General features: G+C 39.2%; 1 protein-coding gene across 5 annotated transcripts in view; it reads left to right on the top strand.

The window, feature by feature from the left end:
- NTRK3 (neurotrophic receptor tyrosine kinase 3) overlaps positions 1–19,643 on the top strand; it is a 430,772-nt gene that overhangs the window by 275,004 nt on the left and 136,125 nt on the right. For all 5 annotated transcript variants that reach the window (XM_087972779.1, XM_087972775.1, XM_087972776.1 and 2 more), the window contains one exon: positions 8,909–9,097. In XM_087972779.1, coding sequence (XP_087828905.1) covers positions 8,909–9,097 — 189 coding nt within the window. The remainder of the gene's footprint in view (positions 1–8,908; positions 9,098–19,643) is intronic.

Consider the following 19,643-nt stretch of genomic DNA (forward strand, 5'->3'; position numbering starts at 1 on the left):
AAAAGACACCTCCCCACTAGCAATCAACACCCAGTTGAGTATAGATTAACTCCAAGATTAACATCTGATCAACAATCAAATAAACCATAGTCCAATCAAGAACTGCCAAAGAAGCCAACAATAAACAACCTAACCAAAGAACCTCTAAGACCGCCCCTACTAACACTGACAAGCCATTGGAATACAAATTGAGAGCAAACCTTACTAGCACTGATGATGTTACCTAGTCTGGATAATAAAATGTCTGCAAGAAAACAACCAAGCTCAGAGGACCCGTCAATTCAACCCTACACTACAAATATTCTCCTTTAAATGAAGTAAAGGGTGGAAGCTTATCAAAGAGAGATCCAACCTAGAACTAAGAAGAAATTACCAGACAGTCAGAACAATTAATCAGTAGAGCTGCTTCCTCTGGAAGTTTTGGGGTTTTTCTAGGAGACTATAGGGCCATTTGTCTGGAATTGTATAGGATTTCCCAAATGGGCAGGGGGTAGATCTAGAAGAGCTACATGTTGCCTTCCAACTCTGTTATTCCATGTTCTATGTGAGACTTGTGATCTCCTTCTTATGAATGTGGTGAGAATGTGGAGAGGACAGACTAAGGAGCCATGGTGGCACAGTGGTTAGAATGCAGTACTGCAGGCTACCTCTGCTGCCTGCTGTCTGCCTGCAATTTGGCAGTTTGAATTTCACCAGTCTCAAGGTTGATTCATCCTTCCATCCTTCCGAGGTCAGTAAAATGAGGACCCAGGTTGTTGGGGGCCATATGCTGATTCTATAAACTGCTTAGAGAGGGCTGTAAAGCACTGTGAAGTGGCAAATCTATTGCTAAGAACACAAATAAAAATCCCAAAAAAACAAATGCTTGAGTGGCTTTCCCAGGAAGACACATCAGAGAATGTGCCAAAGCAACCTCTTTCAGCAGAGGGTGGAATTCAGTTAGGGTCCTTTTGTCTTGAGACAGAGGAATACAAAAGCCACTGGGATGAGTATTTCCCACTCCAGTCACCCGCGTTCAGATAAGCAGGTGCAAGCTTGGCTGGCGGCCCAAATCTGCCAATAAAAATTAAGAAATTGATTTCCTTTTGTTTGCCTGACAGGATGAAGGCTCTTTTTATGAGACAGTAAATGCAATCCATCTCCGAGCACAGCCAGATTTTTAATTGTATTTGTTGTGCTTTCACTTACTCTGTTTTATGAGTTGCAGTCTGTATTCTTCTTGGCTCAGAAAGCTTACCCTGAGGAATGAATGAGTGCTGGATGCTGGATTCTGTAAAAGGTTGGGGATTTTAAACAAGGACAGTTGGTGGAGCCAAGGTGGTGGTTATTATTTAATTGATAACATTTGCTTTGAAACCAGCTCACACACAAGCTAGTTAATTCCATGAAGATGATCTAAGAAACCTCCTTTAAAAAAAAGAAGAAAAAAAACCCAAGCTAATGTGGATTTCTTACTATGAATGCTGTGGGATGACACTGAAGATTTATGTCTTATTTTTATATTTAAGTCCAAACCTTTCACTGGGAATGCAGACGTGATCTTTACCCCGAGACATAAGTTGGACTACTTATGATACTATCTGATACTATACTAACTTCAGTGTCCCAGGCAGCAAAATATTCAAGGTTCACCGATTCCAGCCCAGCAGCTTTCACCCAGGGGTTTGCGGCAGTCTTTTGGCAATTAGGAATAGAGGTGGTATTCAGCCAGTTCTGACCAGTTGTGGAGAACCGGTAGCAGAAATTTTGAGTAGTTTGTAGAACTGGCAAATACCACCTCTGACTGGCCCCGCCCCCATCAATTCTCTGCCTCCCGAGTCCCAGCTGATTGGCTGGGTCTTCTTTGGTTGCCCTGCACAGGAGAATGGAGCTGGAAAGCAGGTTTGTGGGATGGGGAGGGAATGGAGATTTTGCAGTAACCTTCCCCTGCCACGCCCACCATTCTACACCATGCCCACCAAGCCATGCCCACAGAACCAGTAGTAATTTTTTTTTTAATCCCACCATTGATTAGGAAGTCATATTTACCTTCTTTTTTTTTCCCAGGGGTTGAGAATTGCAGTTTGCAATATGGTAATGCAATGATATCATGCAGTGGGGAACAGAGCCAGTGTTTTGCATTTTAATGTTTTATAGAAGGCATACAAAGAATTAAAACATTTTGTAGATTTGTTAAACTGGCTTGATAGCTTACACAGACTTTAGTGCTGTTTCTGGCTCCGATCTAACAGTTAAATTATGACTCTGTTCGGTGATCAGCTACCAAATGTTGGTGATAGCACTTCTGGGGGCTGCAAGAATTGCATATCAACTTTTTTTTTTATAAAAAATCAGATTATGGATATTTAGTGGGCTGCAAGCCATGATCCAGTTAAGGAGTGATGCATAATAGAGACTGAAGCAGGAAGAGTGTCAGAATGCTGAGGGGTAGATATGTGTGTGCATTTTACTTTTTATATAAAAATATGTTATAGTTTTGAAATTTTTTTTTCTGCACGTAAAAAGAGTAAAACTGAAGCTTTCAGAGACCTCTGTTCCCCAGAGGTTTCCATTGGTATGAATCCCCTGAATTCATCATTGGAAGCTGTCAGAAATTGACACTGATATTTCCCACTTAGGAAGAAATCTGCTTTACTGCCTGTAGACTCCCAAGCAATAAAAAAAAAAGCCAACAAAACTCCATTGATCTCTGTTCATTTCTATTTTCCAGCAGCTTTTTTCAAGTAATTTCTATAAAAATTACAAATAGAAGAAATAAAAGCTAACCCAAACTACAAAAAAAAATATAAGAATGCAAAAGGAAAAAAAAAAAATACAAACAAGGAGAACAATGTAAGGGGGGAAAGAGTGGGGCAGCCCCCCATCACTCCAGCAAGTAAAAGCATTTTAAATATTTTATAGCCATCTCATCATGTATCATGTGATCTCTTCACCTCATAACTCATCTCTGAACTAAAGAAAAACAAAATCCCAAAGTCTTGTTCTTTATCAGCAAAGATCCAGTAAGGGAAACCAGCTATAGTTATTTTTTTATTATTATTTTTAACCCTTGGTCAAATAAGCCAACCCTGTATTCTATCCCTGAACTTTAAAAAAAATATCTTAATTTTTAACTATCAAATATAGTCCCAGATCTGAGAGTGCTGTTCTTTGCGCCAGACACATATGCAGGAGCATAATCACACATTCAGTTTTCAAGAGGGTGAGGTTGTTGTCCGTGATATAACTAAAGGAGGGCGCCTACTAAAAGAAGCCTGGTTTTCCAATAGCAATTCTATCAATAGGAATATCAAACTACCACCAGCCTACCAAGTACTGAGACACCAGGAATATCCTGCAGGAGGAGCAGAGACCACTTCCCATCAGGGAGCAGGGACTGATGGCACACACACACACACCCAATCCCTGGGCATGTGGATTTATCCTATGAAGGCACAGCCAGGCCTATTCAAATACAGAGGAGCCCGGCAGAGCTGCTTCAAGCAATAACAGACAGGAATAATGAAGAACGAGCCAGGTCATGAGCAAAGCAACAAATTGCAATATCTGGCAAGTTAACATCACCTCTTAAAGATAAGCATTCCAGGCTAGGTCTGACAAGGAAGGAAGCAACAACAAAAGATTAACCTCCTTTGACCAACATGACTGAAGCAAAAACAACAGGGCTAATTACAAGTGGGAGGCACTTGGAAGGGCCTATTATGCGTGCAAGGGCTAAATTGATTAGGCATAGATCTCTGTAATGGTAGCTTAATACTCTGATGATGTCAGCAGAGGCTGACAAAAGCTTAGTAAATAACTATAATTTTAGTTCCTGAGTTCGCAAGATGTGTGTTTCTCATTTTCGAGGTAGCTGGGTCAATGTGAATTCTTCCTTAAGTACTCATTCCATTCACTCCACTCTATTTAAATTTTGCACCCATCCAACAGTCTATTTGCAATAGATGACTTCTTCTTCTTCTTCTTCTTCTTCTTCTTCTTCTTCTTCTTCTTCTTCTTCTTCTTCTTCTTCTTCTTCTTCTTCTTCTTCTTCTTCTTCTTCTTCTTCTTCTTCTTCTTCTTTCTTCTTCTTCTTCTTCCTTCTTCTTCTCCTCTCCTCTCCTCTCCTCTCCTCTTCTTCTTCTTCTTCTTCTTCTTCTTCTTCTTCTTCTTCTTCTTCTTCTTCCTCCTCCTCCTCCTCCTCCTCTCCTTCTTCTTCTTCTTCTTCTTCTTCTTCCTCCTCCTCTCTTCTTCTTCCCCCTCCTCCTTCTCTTCCTCCTCCCTCTCTTTCTCTCTCTATGTATGCACGTGCATGTGCACTCACATGCACATGTGTCTGCATTTAAGGGAGAATGTGTCTTCCTCTCTCTCTTACTATGGGGTCCTTCCTGAAAAACATTTGGATATTCAGATGTTCAAGCTCTCTACACAGAACTACTGAAACCCATTTTAGCTTAGTCTAGTGTGTTGTAGAAAAAAAATCTAATTGTTTTTGGATTTATGTCAATGCCTACAAAATAGCATGTACCAATATTCTGCTATTCTCCATCCTTCTGATCCCCAGAAAGAAGGTAAGAACCTGTAGAACATGTCCCCTTTGTAATGAAAATCTAAGTAGTGGAAAATTTTGGGAATGCCATTATGGTTCCCTCATGTTGAGACAAATATTATAAAAGACAGAGGACCCTATCTATTTTATAAGAAGGTCAATAATACCTCTATTTACTTGTAGTGCTCTCACGCCGAATGACCATCACCTTGCTAGTATTTAATGAAATCTTGTTTGGTTTTCAAACCGCGTGCTTCCCTTTTGTTTGCTGAGAAAACAGAAATCTTGTAAGTCTCATAAAGTTTATTGGCTCAGCATCCATACCATGGGTAGCCACTTCCTGTGCAGTATCCTCTATCACTCACATTGACAACGGCAATTGTAGTCAAAAGGACAAAAAAGAGAAAGAAATGCAAATTCGTCAAATTCAGTTTACAATAAAAGTTGGAGTTAGGGAGCGGGGGAAAATGTGGAGACAGTAATGACTTTCTTCTGAATGCAATATATATCATGGCTGCCAGGAATCAGACTGATTATATCATGATTTTACTAGGTTCCATTTCTTTGCACTATATGTGCAAACTATATTGTGCACATCTCACTATATTGTGGGGTGTGTGGTTTTGCATTTTGCCCACCACTTCGCCCGATCTGCAGTGCATCTCAAGTGTTCTTTTGGGTTTGATGCATAATGATGCGACATTGAAATCTTGACTGAAGTTGCAGAGTTTGACACCTTCCTTCCCTTTACTTTTCTCATGTGGGCTTGGGACCGGCAATTGGCAGTTATTGAGAGTGATGGTAGAGTTAATGTGGTGAGAATGTAGAGAAGACAGACTAATGAGCTGTAGTGGTGCAGTGGTTAGAATGCAATACTGCAGGCTACTTCTGCTGACTGAAATTTGGCAGTTCAAATGTCACCAGGCTCAAGGTCACACTCAGTCTTCCATCCTTCTGAGGTCGGTAAAATGAGGAGCCAGATGGTTGGGGGCAAGATGCTGACTCTGTAAACCACTTAGAGAGGGCTGCAAAGCAATATATATGTCTAAGTGCTATTACACTATTACAACTGCAGGCTAACTCTGCCCACTGCCAGCAGTTCGATTCTCACTGATTCATGGTTGACTCAGCCTTCCATCCTTCTGAGGTTGGTAAAATGAGGACCCAGATTGTTGGGGGCAATATACTGACTCTGTAAAACTGCTTAGAGAGGGCTGTAAAGCACTATGAAGTGGCATATAAGTCTAAGTGCTATTACACTATTACAACTGCAGGCTATTACAACTGCAGGCTAACTCTGCCCACTGCCAGCAGTTTGATTCTCACTGATTCATGGTTGACTCAGCCTTCCATCCTTCTGAGGTTGGTAAAATGAGGACCCAGATTGTTGGGGGCAATATACTGACTCTGTAAAACTGCTTAGAGAGGGCTGTAAAGCACTATGAAGTGGCATATAAGTGCTATTGCTATTGCTATTCACATCCCATTCCCAAGTTTTTAAAAAACCCTTTTTCAACAATAAGCTTTGCAGCTTACCTTTTGTTGCTGACTCATGTTCCATAAAAATAAATTGTGCAATTTGGAATAGATCAGGTGACATAAAAAAGAAATCTCTGTTGCCCACTCACCCCATACATCCAGAAGAAAGACACAGAAAATGAAATGGATTGACTCTTCCTCCTCTCAGTGAGAGTCTCAAGACAGCAGAAGAAAAATCACTCTAGGCATCATTTTTCTCTCTCCTCTGGTTTAACAAATTGTGGTTCTTTGATTAAAATGCCAAGGAGGCTGTTGATCTCTGTCCATTTACTCTTCTCCTCCTACTAGGAATCTGGGCCTTCCTTGCAAATAGACAGCAAAGGGCTTTGCAGGTCTCTGTGAAACCTTGGAGTTGAGGAATGTAAATGTATGTCTTGATTTCCAAGTGCCAATGAAATCTTAAGTATCATGAGGACATGAGTACACATGGATTTTTTGGTGTGTGTGTGTGTGTGTGTGTGTGTGTGTGTGTGTGTGTGTGTGTGTCTTACAACAGCCTTTCTGTCCTGCCTGAAGACAGCAGGGGATATTACTGATGTCTGGGACATCACTGGAATAGACCATTTTTATGGTGGGAGAGGGGATTTTGCCATTAGGGGGTAATGCAAGGGAAAGGGTGCCTGCTGAGAATTCATCCTTTCACTTTTACGTACCTCCTCCAATATAATTTAGCCTACTTTCAGGGAAAAGAGCCCAAAGGCCAAATTACATTTCAGAAATAGCAGTCCCATCCTTTTTACTGCATTGCCTATGTGGATTTGGGACACACAAGTGGATCTGGGATCTTATTTTCCAAAGCACCAGAAGGCAAGACAAGAAATAGTAGATGGAAATTAATCAAGGAGAGAAGCAGCCTGAAATTAAGGAGAAACTTTCTGACAGTGAGAGCAGTCAACCAGTAGAACAGCTTGCCTTCAGAAGCTGTGGGTGCTCCATCACTGGACGTTTTCAAGAAGAGACTGGACAGCCATTTGTCCAGAAGGGTATAGGGTCTGCTGCTTGAACAGCATCTGAACTAGAAGATCTCCAACTTCGGTCTGACTTAAGCATGGTATATAAAATCATACATTGCAATGTCCTACCTGTCAATGAATACTTCAGCTTCAACCATAACAACACAAGAGCACACAATAGATACAAACTCAAAGTAAACCGCACCAAACTTGATTGCAGGAAATACGACTTCAGCAATAGAGTGGTCAATGTCTGGAATACTCTACCCGACTCTGTAGTTTCTTCCCAAACCCCAAAAACTTTAACCTTAGACTGTCTACTATTGACCTCACCCCTTTCCTAAGAGGCCTGTAGGGGGCGTGCATAAGCGCACCAACGTGCCTACCGTCCCTGTCCTATTGTTTCTCTTATTCTTTTATTTTTCTTATATGTACCCATTTCATGTGTACACAACTATGTATACATTTATACTTATTATCTTGTAAACAATTGGCAAATCAAATAAATAAATAAATAAAATAAATATCCATTTCTGTTATTTTGTAATACTGTAATTTTTCTCTATGGTGTAAAGGAAATCTCAGGAAAGCCACCATATTTGAGGCAGGCGTAGATATTTGGAGGCAACTATTCTGCATTTAAAGATACAATGGCAACAAATGCAGTAGAAGAAGAGCCCTATGGTGTCCAGAAATCAAAGAACTCTGGCAGCATCTTTTCTAGACTAACAGGTTATATTAAAGTATGAAGTTACATGCATCTGATAAAGTGAGCTGTAACTCCCAAAAGCCTTTTAATAAAATTTGTTTCTCTGAGAAGATGTTACCCAACCTCTTCTGATTTGTGACTACACATAATCTCCCTCCCTCCCTCTCTCCCTCTCTCTCTCTCTCTCTCTCTCTGTGTGTGTTTGTGTGTGTATGTGTGATGCGTGTGGTCCCATAAAGAAGCTCATCAGATCAATTTTTCTAAAGCTGAGTTGAGGTTTTCACTCCTATGACACACGGTAAGCATGGTGAAAGATATGGATTGATGGAGTAATGTAGAAATCTGCCAAAGATCGGTAAAAACTGGGTGAAAGTTGATTTAGGTTAAGTAACAATGATGGATGGGAAGGAAAGGAATATAGGAGGATCCATAAGTGGAATCTAAGAACTGGAGAAATCCAATCTGTTTGTTCATCTATGGAATTAATACTGGGGCAGAGTTGAGACTGTTTGTCTGTTTTTAAGTAGTTTGTATGCTGCCCATTCCTGGAGGCTTTAAACAGCTAACATCAATAAATTCATGCACCTATACATATTGTCACTGCTGGAGCAGGGGCCTCATACTCTGGTCATAATAATAGGAAATTTGCTTTGCAGGTTATGTTTCTGTGGATCAAGGCCTGAAAAGCCTATAGAACACAAGTGTTTCTTGCAAGAAACTTGGAGTTGTGTATCAAGTTGGGGGAAATTCATTAACTGAATGCAGTGTTCATAAAGAATGTAACATCTGATTTGATCCCAAAACATTAACATATTTATACAAATAGTTGACTATGGAATGAGAGTTCTTGTTGACCAGTAACTTTTTTTTTCATTACTACAAGGAAAGAATTACGCTTTGCATACAAAAATGACAGGTTTTATCAGAGACCTCGGATAGACACTCTTCATCAGTGCTGACAAAGTATTTTCTGTATTCTTATGTAGCTCTTTGTTTGGCAAAGATGCCAAGGAACAAGAAAGGCAGACATGGAAAATGTCCACTTAGCCCCAGGTGCTGCATTTGATCACACAAGAAGGTGGTTATCGATCTGCAAAGTGGACCCTGCACTTGCAGGAAAAATGCTTGGAGATGATTGATGGTGATGATGATGATGATGACATATCTCTTTGTTTTTAGGTCCTGTGGCTGTAATCAGTGGAGAAGAGGATTCTGCCAGCCCTCTTCATCACATCAATCATGGCATCACCACACCTTCATCATTGGACACTGGCCCAGACACGGTGGTGATCGGTATGACCCGGATTCCTGTCATCGAAAACCCACAATACTTCCGACAAGGCCACAACTGCCATAAACCAGACACATGTAAGTAATCTTACTTTCTTTTTATATGATAATATGGAGATAGGAAAATAAAGAAAACCAAGAGAAGTAAGAGATCTTACTAGAGAGAAAAGATCATAGCCTTTGTATGGTCCAGAAACCAGAAGAATATTTTGTTTTTTGTCCTAGAATTATAACATTTGTGGATTTGTTATACAAGGTAAAATGATTGATTCACTGTCCAGTAATCAATGCATCATTATCCTTGTAGAAGCTCACCCCCCCCAAAAAAAAAAAAAAACATTACAAGGAAGGCTTCCACGATAACCTTTGATACAATCCTGAGTGTAGGTTATATAAGGAGAATGCAAGGCAAATTTAGTACGTGAAGCAGGGAGTGACCTCAAGATTTATTGAATGAAATAAATAAATCATGCCAGGAAGCAAGAAATCTTTCTGTCTTCAACATCCCCATGTTTATAGTACCAGATACGTCCTATTAAACAGTTTTAAACCATTCAGTGGTCATGACAAATCCTTTTCCTCTGCTATATCTTTACAAAATATGAGAAGATGAACCACTAGGCCTACTGAAATCAGAGTTGATTGTAAAGGCCACCAATGTATAATTTGAAATCCTTTGGGGAAATTTGGATTTTGAAATAGAGTCTGCAATAGGCAAATATTCTGTTCTTTAAAAAATAGATCTGAATGAGCAAGGATTCAGTGTCTATATTTCCAAAAATTGGCCTTCTTCTATTCTGAGCACCATATTTGATTTTGCTGCATTTTATTTCTCTTTAAATGGAACTAAATCAGGTTCACAAAGTGTTTTCTTATGAAGCCAGCTGACTCCCATTACTGATTTTTTTAAGCTCTAGTGGTTCAGTTCTCGCTCCTGCCCTTGATTCTTGTAGGGCAAACTGCTTTTTATCGACAGTGGATCTCTTTATGTAAACTAAAGAACATCATGAGTATTAACTCATCCTTACAAGTTAATTGGGACTCCTCATTCCCACAATGATTTAAAACATCACAGCCCATGTAATCACCTTGCAGGTTTCCCAAAGGGGCTCCAAACCAAACCATTGTAAACCAAACCACATGAAAACAAAAAGTCCATCTCCTCTTTCCAATCCATCTCATGTGCTTCATATCCATGTGCTTCCTGTTGTCTGTGTTTCCTGTTACTAATCATGATTCTGGCTAAAGCAATTGTAATGGGGGCCTTTTGGATGGGATATGGGGAATTTTATGGGAGTCTCCAAGATTGAGAAATTCAAAGTTTGGTGCTTGCCTCTCTGTGAGATGTGGAAGACTGTCTTGGAGATCTGCTTTTATTTTTGCAAATTCTGCTGGCCGCTGCCAGAGTTTCTAAAGTAAGGCTGAACATTATGCTCCTCTACTTAGAAGTAAATCAAATGGAAGGTAATGGGATTTGCTGCCAGGTAAGTGCATGGAGGATTCCATACTGGGTTGATTTAATTGGCAGGCCAGAATTATAATCAGCATTGTGCTAAAGACTGATCCATTAGATCTTTCAAATGTAAATTAGCAATTTTAAAATGATGATCCATTGCTTCAGATGTGCATGTGTTCAATTTTCATCCTTTCCCCCAAGATGATGATTTTTTGAATGCCCCCCCTTTTTTTTCTGAATTAACCTCATGAATCTTCCACCAACTGACAATCTCTTTGTGAAGGGAGAGATTTCACAAAGTTTATGGGGCTAATGAAATGTGGCTGTAGGGTAACATGCCTGAAGATCAGTTTGTGAGCAATTTAAACAAGAGGGAAAGTTTTGAACGAAAAGACGTTGAAAAGTTGTGAACAGGGATTTAAGCTGGCGCTGTTTAAACCACTAATGGATAATAAGCTGCCATTCAGGTTCAGGTCTGGTTATAAAAGAGGGGTCGGTTTGGGGATTTAAGTTCTGAAGTTACTTGGAGTTGACAATAGAAGAGGGAGAAGAAAAATGTAACAGGTTAATCTGACACAAATGTATCATACCGGGGTGAGAACAAAGGGCTTCAGACAATTAATTGTACCGATCTTCAACTTTTATTATGGCATATTTGTGTTCAGTGTGTCTGCACACCAGTGGTGGGATTCATTTTTTTAAACTACCAGTTCTGTGGGTGTGGCTTGGTGCGTGTAGCAGGGGAAGGATACTGTAAAATCTCCAGTCAGAGGTGGTATTTGCCGGTTCTCCGAACTACTCAAAATTTCCGCTACCAGTTCTCCAGAACTGGTCAGAAACTGCTGAATGCCACCTCTGGTTAGAACGCGGTATTGCAGACTAATTCCATCAGTTGCTTCTGAGTGAGAAAACGACCTGTTGTTGCTGCTTTCCCATCTCCTCGGCTTCCTATGACAAGCTAGATGATCAAGGACAGTACTTGATTACATTGAGAATCATCACAAAGGACGCATTAATGCATAGCAAATGAAACATACAACCACATCATAATACAGTTGGCCCTGGAAGCCTTGGACTTCTTCCAAGGAGGCATCTGAAATGATGAAATTTGAAAATGTACATGCATACATTTGATCTGATGTTGTGATTGCCAAACAGCTTTATTACCAAGGTCACTAACCTGAAATAAATTCACTTTATATATAGAGAGAGAACTGTAACAGTGTCTTCTATGTGACAAAAACTCAGCGCTAAGCAAAATTAACTATGATGACTTGGAAAGAAATCTCATTGAGTTCAAGGACACTTAGTGCTGAGTTACATACACTTCAGATTGCTGTCAAGCTGGGTGACTGCTGCTTAGGCAGCCTTGCAGGCTAGGTTGCTGTGTTTCTTGGTTAGCTAACTATGCTTGTTATTCAAGCAAAATATCTAGAACAGAAGAATAGGGTTGTTGTTTTTTCCTCCTCTGTCTCTAGGAATGTAATTTCCTTGGTACTTAGCTTAGGTGGGTGAGTTTTGCTTGCAAATCTGAATCATGTATACGGAGTATAGCACATAATATGAGTAGGTTTCTAACAAACATATCCAGCACATCCCAAATTTATCTAGCTATATTTCGATAGATTATAGCTGCCAACCATGTTTTGGTGGTATTCCTTCCAGGCTTTCTACCTGATAATGCATATTAAGGAGAAGATGCAAGGAACAAATTTTGGACATTCTGCATGCAAGATCTAGCCTTAGTTTCTAAATTAAATTAAAGGCTCCCTCACTTAAGGTTCTTTTGGAGTTGAGGTAATGAAAATATGTACAAGAACCCCCAAAGAAGGCTCAGTTCCATAAGATATTTGATGCCAGGTCCTTTTCCCATAGCATGTCACAATGACAGCTACAGTATTTACAGATTAAATCTTTATATATCTATTCAAACATACATCCAACTATTTTAAAAGAGAATTATCACCCCACCCAAGAATTGCAGTTTAATTATTAACCAGTTAGATCAATTTATATATCTATTATTTATTGAATTTGCTGCACAGTTTTCTTTTTATATGTAGATATTTTATTCAAAGATATTTAATTACATGTGTGCCTGTGTGTATTTTGGACTGCAGATCATTGTTGTTAAAATCTACAAAATATGTTTTATTCAGGGAGAAATTGTTTACTGCAAAAATTAACAATAAAGGCTAGCTCAGTTATTTATCTGTTCATTCACAGCAGATATCTACCATTTCATCTGTATTGTACCATAAATATGTTATATTTATCCATATTTAGCTTAATCATTTTATTGATCAAGATTCAACTATCCAGATTGTGTTTTGTCAGCAGCTATTCAAAATAGATACCAGATAATAGTGAAGGGCAAAGTTATCTTTTTAAAATTTATTTATTTAGGCTGATAGAAGCGAAGAAGAGAGAGGGAACCCCTACTCCAAGTTGGGTTCAACGTCAGACATTTGTCTATTTTATTATATTTTCTTGGCAACGGTAGAGTAGTTTTCCACTTCTTCTGGGAGGATTTTTTGGTCAACTTTCCAATCTAGCTTTCACATTTCTTGGCAGCCTTTCATCCATGTATGAATCTAGTTCAGTTCTTCTTTTTGAAGGCAAGGTTAGCTAGGAAGATAAATGATTTTTTTTCTTAGTTTCTCTCTCCTTTCATTTTTTCTTTGTGTCTATTGCCAAGCAGTATTGCAGTTTGGAATTGCTGCAACCTTGCATACAGGGTGCCCAGGCGTTAGCAGGCAGGCACATAAATTCTCAAGCAAATAAATCTAGTTAACTAGTTAACAGGCAATCTTTCATCGGGTGAAGGACATGCCAGTACAGGTAACTAAGCTAAAAAGAGAAGTAGTGAGAACTTTATATCCTTAATGCACTATTAATAGCACATTGGTGTGATATAGATTTTTGCCACTTCCTATACTAACAAACATCACTTATTGCATACTGTAGATCTTTATATGGAATTGCTTACTTCAGTTGATGGCAATAGCTGAAAACAACGCAGAAAATAACTTTTGGCTGCCCCCCATGGATCGGCCATCTTATACGCTAATGAACATGCCTTTTTTTTTTTAATCCTGCAAGGAATAATCTGAGATCCAATCTGGGTCAGTCACCGGGACCAGAGTTTTAGTCTCCCAAGCTTTTGGATTCCTGCTGGAGCCCATCCTCAGGGAACTTCTCTCTACCAGAATGTGTGCTTTGGGCTATTCTATGTGTAGTATTAAGGGGATGCAGTGCCTCAGTGGCTAAGATGCTGAGCTTGTTGACCAGAAAGGCTGGCAGTTCAGCGGTTTGAATCCCTAGCACCGCGTAATGGAGTGAGCTCCTGTGACTTGTCCCAGCTTCTGCCAACCTAGCACTTTGAAAGCATGTAAAAAATGCAAGTAGAAAAATAAGGACCACCTTGGTGGGAAAGGAACAGCATTCCATGTGCCCTTCAGCATCTAGTTATGACCACAGAGACGTCTTCGGACAGCGCTGGCTTTTCGGCTTTGTAATGGAGATGACTAGCACGTATGTGCAAGGGGAACCTTTACCTTTACCTTTTTGCATAGTATTTATGCGATGCAGGTTGTGTATGGCTTTTTATTTGTTTGATTGGGATATTGATGGCCAGCTATTAAGTTGTTGGCTGTTGTTTCCTTGTGCTGCCAAGTCCTCACCATCTAAGTACCTCATATGCTAGTGGTAAATCAGGGACCCATTTCCCAGCTTGAGAATCTAATCCCTTCTTCAAGGTATTGCCAGTTTTTGGGTTGGGTTGGTGACCTGATTCTGACACCACCACCCCCAAAAAATGTTGAATTTACTGCAGGAGGGTTCTGGGTTATGTTTAGCTGTGTTTTGGGGGACTGTCAGGAAAGGATGCAAGAGGGTGTTTGAGGTGCAGGTTGGATTGATTGGACAAAGTCAGCTCAAAGAGGTTCAGTTATGACTCTTCAAAGTCATATACAGGTAGGCTTACAACAATGTGTTTAGTGATCATTCAAAGTTACAACGGCACTGAAAAAAGTGACTTATGCCCATTTTTCAGTTACTTTCAAGCATCCCCATGATCAAAATTCAGATACTTGGCAACTGGTTCATATTTATGATTGTTGCTGTATCCCAAGATCATGTGATCCCCTTTTGTGACCCTCTGACTAACAAAGTCAACAGGGAAGCCAGATTCACTTAACAACTGGGTTATTAACATATGGACTGCAGTGTTTCACTTAACAACTGAGGCAAGAAAGATCATAAAATGGGGCAAAAAGTAACTTAACAAATGTGTCACTTAACAACAGAAGTTTTGGGTTCAATTGTGGTCATAAGACTATCTGTATACACACAAATTCAAATCCAATCTATATGGATTGCATGGATCTATTTATTTGGTATCAGTCCACTGACTGGAACACCTATTGGACGCTTAAAAATAATCAGCAAAATGATTGAAGTTCCTAGCTCCCAAATGTCCCCCCCCCCCATTTATTCATCATGGCAGGGCAACTATCAGTGTTTTTTTTCAACTCCATACAGTGATCACTGGAAAGGCTGCAGGGCAGTTGCAAATATTTTTTGTGTGGCTCTGTGTTTGATTTACCTATTTATTTTCTGGTGACAGAGATTGAGCCTGCTTTAAGGAGGGCAGAATGGGCTAATAGGAATCTGTCTCAGAGCCTCTGATTTTTTTTCTAATATGTGCTGCATACCAAATAGAATTTGCATTGCTGGCTTCTCTCAAGGACAAATGGAAATGCAGGATGAATGCGGGACCTCATCTAAAGCAGCCCAAAATGACAAACATTGCTCCCAAACTTCACAGAACTTTGCTCACAAAACACAGAGAACATCCATCACCTCAGAAAAGGAAGATTACAGTTTTTGAAACATGAATTATGTATGTGCTTTGATTCATGGAAGAAAAAATAAATGAAATGATGTATCAGGACCCAAGGAAGTATACCACCGGACTTAAAAACCAATCCAAGAATCCCTTTTTCATGCAATTTCATAAAAACTCCAAAAAAAGCAAAGCAAACTTCTTAAAGAGAGTTTAGATGGTTCATCTGCTTAATCAATGTTATCTGTACTGAATAGAATAGAATAGAATAGAATAGAATAGAATAGAATAGAATAGAATAGAATAGAATAGAATAGAATAGCTTTATTTGGCCAAGTGTGGTTAGATACACACTGAATTTGTCTGTTACAGAGACAAATTCTACTCCTTGTGGCCTGCCTGGACCCTATCGAAGGCAGCAGTACAGTCCAAGGGCAAAATAAAAATTAATGTGAAAAAGAGTTCTGCTAGATCAGCTTAAGGGTTTATCTCTCAATTATGAAATCCCGTTGAGTCTCAGCATTATCACTGATGAGATTCAACAGCAAAATGGCTACATTTCATTAGTATGATTTTGTGTCCTTTTCAATAACAATGATTAACTGTCTATGGAGATTCTCAGGCATCCAGGCCATGGCTGTCCCAAAGGTGCTTTTTCAAAAGGCAACTGGCCTTTCTTGATTTTGCTGGGAAATGTTTAGCTTCTCATCCAAGAAGCTTGTTCCGAAAGGCAACTGGACTTTCTTAGTTTCGCTGGAAGATATTTTGCTTCTCAACCAAGAAGCTTCCTCACTTCTGAAGAAACTTCTTGGATAAGAAGCGAAATGTCTTCCAACAAAACCAAGGAAGTCCAGTTGCTTTTTGAAAAAAACACTTTTGGGACAATGGTGATTAAGGGTCAAAATGGGAGCGCTTTGTTTCTTAAAGCCTAATTCCTCCTAGACTCCACCTTTAGTCTCCAAAGCTACAAGATACATCAAAGCATTTGGTCCATGCCATTTTTCAGGGTCAAATGATGGTCTTCAGGATCTCCAACCTCAACCAATAAGAACCTATTCAATCCTGATCTACTTCTTTATGATAGCCATTTTCACCACAATCCTGTATGGCAACATTAGGAGTAGGCATGGCTGAGGACCTGCATCCACACAAATCAGGGAGAGCTCTTTTTATTACAGTGGGGAGCCTATTGTTTAATATCAGCTACTGCATCCTTGTTGAAGAATGAGGTTAAAATTCTTAGCTTGTATGTGTTTCTGAGTGTCAGTGACTCACAGAGCATGGTGTGTGGCTGCCTCCTTTGTTGTCATTCAACCCTTAGCAACAATGCAAGGTTCACGATATGGGTGGAGCAGACATCCACCCAAACAGCCATTTTCATTATCTCATTTATTCCATGTTGCCCTGATGTAATTGCATCTTCCATTTTAGTAATTATACATATTCACACTAATTGAGTAATTAAATATAATTACAGAAAACTGTAAATACAGGCTAATCCACTCCCCCTTTAAAGTACTTCAGAGGAAAAGAAAATCTCCACCAAATAATTTGTTGGAAAATGCATTGATGGATGATTTGGGATGGACAAATTAATTTATTCCCTTCCTGTGTTTGTTCCTTAAGTATTTTCCTAAATCCATTTTATCAAGTTTCTTCATTGTTCTTCCTATTTAAAAGATTAAGCCTGAATCATTTTGCACTGAAATCTCCCTATTGTACCCATTTCTGCAAACCACTTTTTTGTTAACACAAACAGTTTGATTGGGACACAGTGTTTGAGTGGGGGGACTGCATTACAACTTTAACAAAATAATCAATGAAAAGGGTGGTTATTTTTTAATATGTGTATTTCTCAGGACTTGTGGATTAGATTTGTTGACTTCAAGCTTATGATCAAATGAAATTTTCTCCCATTTGCATTATGTATCAGAGTTGCATTAGATTTTTTAGTCTTCTTTTTAATTCCTGAAATCAAGTCTACTTATAAACCTAATTTATGTATGTGTGGTGACTTTTTGTTCTCTGGAATTATCCACTTTCAGTGGCCAGGCTGACTGGCAAGTGCGATGAAGAAGGCCTTAATTTTGATATATTAACAAACCAATCTTTCTCTCCCAAACATTGATGGACTAGCATTGGAGAAAGTTCAGCAGATAAACATTTCTCTGTAGGATCAAAGAAACACTATAAATAGAAATAGCCCTTAGACTTATATACCACTGCACAGAGTTTTACAGCCCTCACTAAGCGGTTTACAGAGGCAGCACATTACCTCCAACAATCTGGGTCCTCATTTTCTCCATCTCGGAAGGATGGAAGGCTGAGTCAACCTTGAGCCTGGTGAGAATCGAATTGCTGGCAGTTGGCAAAATTAGCCTGCAACACTGCATTCTAAGCACTGTGTCACCACAGCTCAAGATGTGCTCACCTGTGATAATGCTAGTGTTGTTGGTCAACCTTAGAAGTTCTAGTGCAATTGGCAGGACTTTCAGTACTGCTAACATGTGGCTTTATAATTGGTGCTTTGAACATCCATGGATGATTTTTAATCTTATTTCCCATTATGATTATGACATAGGATCACTCGAGGGTATTCTGGGGAAATTAAAGAGCAGCTGTCTTGCAGTTTTTATGCAGTTTAACCCACATGACTAGTAGAGGCTCTTGGGTGCATATTGGTAATAAGAAAAGGGCAACTAAGGGAAAATTTTCCTGGAGGAGACAGTATAACCACCAATGTAGGGTTCATTTTGATCATAGTTTGTGTGCCACCGAGAATAAGTCTCTACTCACATTGTTATTGCTCACATACTTATATTCTGGATGGGCTCCAGGGCAGGAATGTATTGGATCTGTCATAAATTCAGTCAAAGGTATTATTGAACACATGTTATGTTAGACCTCGTAATATTGATGGGCACTGTGGAAAAACAAGGTAGCATCATCAGAAAAGTAGTAAAAAGGTAGATATCGAAATCATTATGCAGCTGCATTGTAAGTTTCCTATGCTGTGTGTCTGTGGTAGTGGTGGGATATTTATACCTTTGTTCTTTGTATATACACCAGCATTTACAATAAATCCATACCGTATGTATAGATATACAGATATGTGTGTGTGTAGACATCCATACAGGCATGTGTATAATGTAGTGTAGCAAAAGCAATAACAATAGTAGTAGCATAGCCTACCATGTATCCAGCTAGGTTGCTTTCAATACATGTAGTCCTTGAATTATGACCACAATTGAGCCCAAAGTTAATGTTGCTAAGCAAAACACTTGTTAAGCGAGTTGTGCCCCATTTTATGACTTTTCTTGCCACAGTTGTTAAGTGAATCACTTAGCAATTGTAAAGTTAGTCATGTGGTTGTTAAGTGAATCTGGCTTCCCCATTAACTTTGCTTGTCTGAAGCTCACAAAAGGTGATCACATGACCCTGGGATAGGAGGCAGTTGCCAAGCATCCAAATTTTGACCACATGACCATGGGGATGCTGCAATGGTCACAAGTGTGAAAAATGGTCAATAAGTCACTTTCTTCAGTGTTGTTGCAACTTAGAACAGTCACTAAACAAATTGTTGTAAGTTGAGGACTACCTGTAACAGTTCCCTATCTGGTTATACTAGTTTATTATCCTAATAAAGTTTGATTTGATTTGAAGATACTTTGTCTTGCAATGGATATTTTTAATGTGCATTTTCATATGACTATTATTCCCTTCTTTTCCCTTCCTTTCCCTTCCTTTCCCTTCCCTTCCCTTTGAAAAATTATCTCATGGAATACCAAGATGTGTATGGTCCAAAAGATAAATGCTTTATGATTGTCTTACCTAGATTATCTGAGAGATCTAGATCAAGATGAATCACTTCACACTTAGGACCCATTAATCCTTTTTTTTTCTGTCTTTGTTAGAATTACACCTACATTATTTTGTCTTTGTTTATTGGTGAATCATTGGTGAATTTGTTTAGGGAAGCTGCAATTCTAAGAAGGAATTTTATAAACAACAGTTTAGCACCTCTGCTGTGTGTGGGGAATAAAGATGGAGGAAGTGATGGTAAATACTGGATTAGTATTGATAAACATTTCTAAGATAGGCAGGAGCCAATGTATATTTCTGGGCTATACAAGTTTAGAACTTCTGCCTCTTTCTCTGTTTCTTCTGCTATTTCTTTTTTATTTTGCTCTTTCCCTCATAATGTTTTTTAATAAAAATTATGGTCAGGCACACTAACTTGAAGATTCTGTTCTGTAAGTCCCAGTTTCCTACTCAAGGGCAGTTGCTCCAGATTGGTGGACAGAAAGATTGGTGTGAAAATG

This window comes from Notechis scutatus, chromosome 11 (assembly GCF_049901735.1).
Source record: "Notechis scutatus isolate UNSWTSFEM ecotype Mainland chromosome 11, rNotScu1.2, whole genome shotgun sequence".
In the NCBI taxonomy this organism is placed as follows: domain Eukaryota; kingdom Metazoa; phylum Chordata; class Lepidosauria; order Squamata; family Elapidae; genus Notechis; species Notechis scutatus.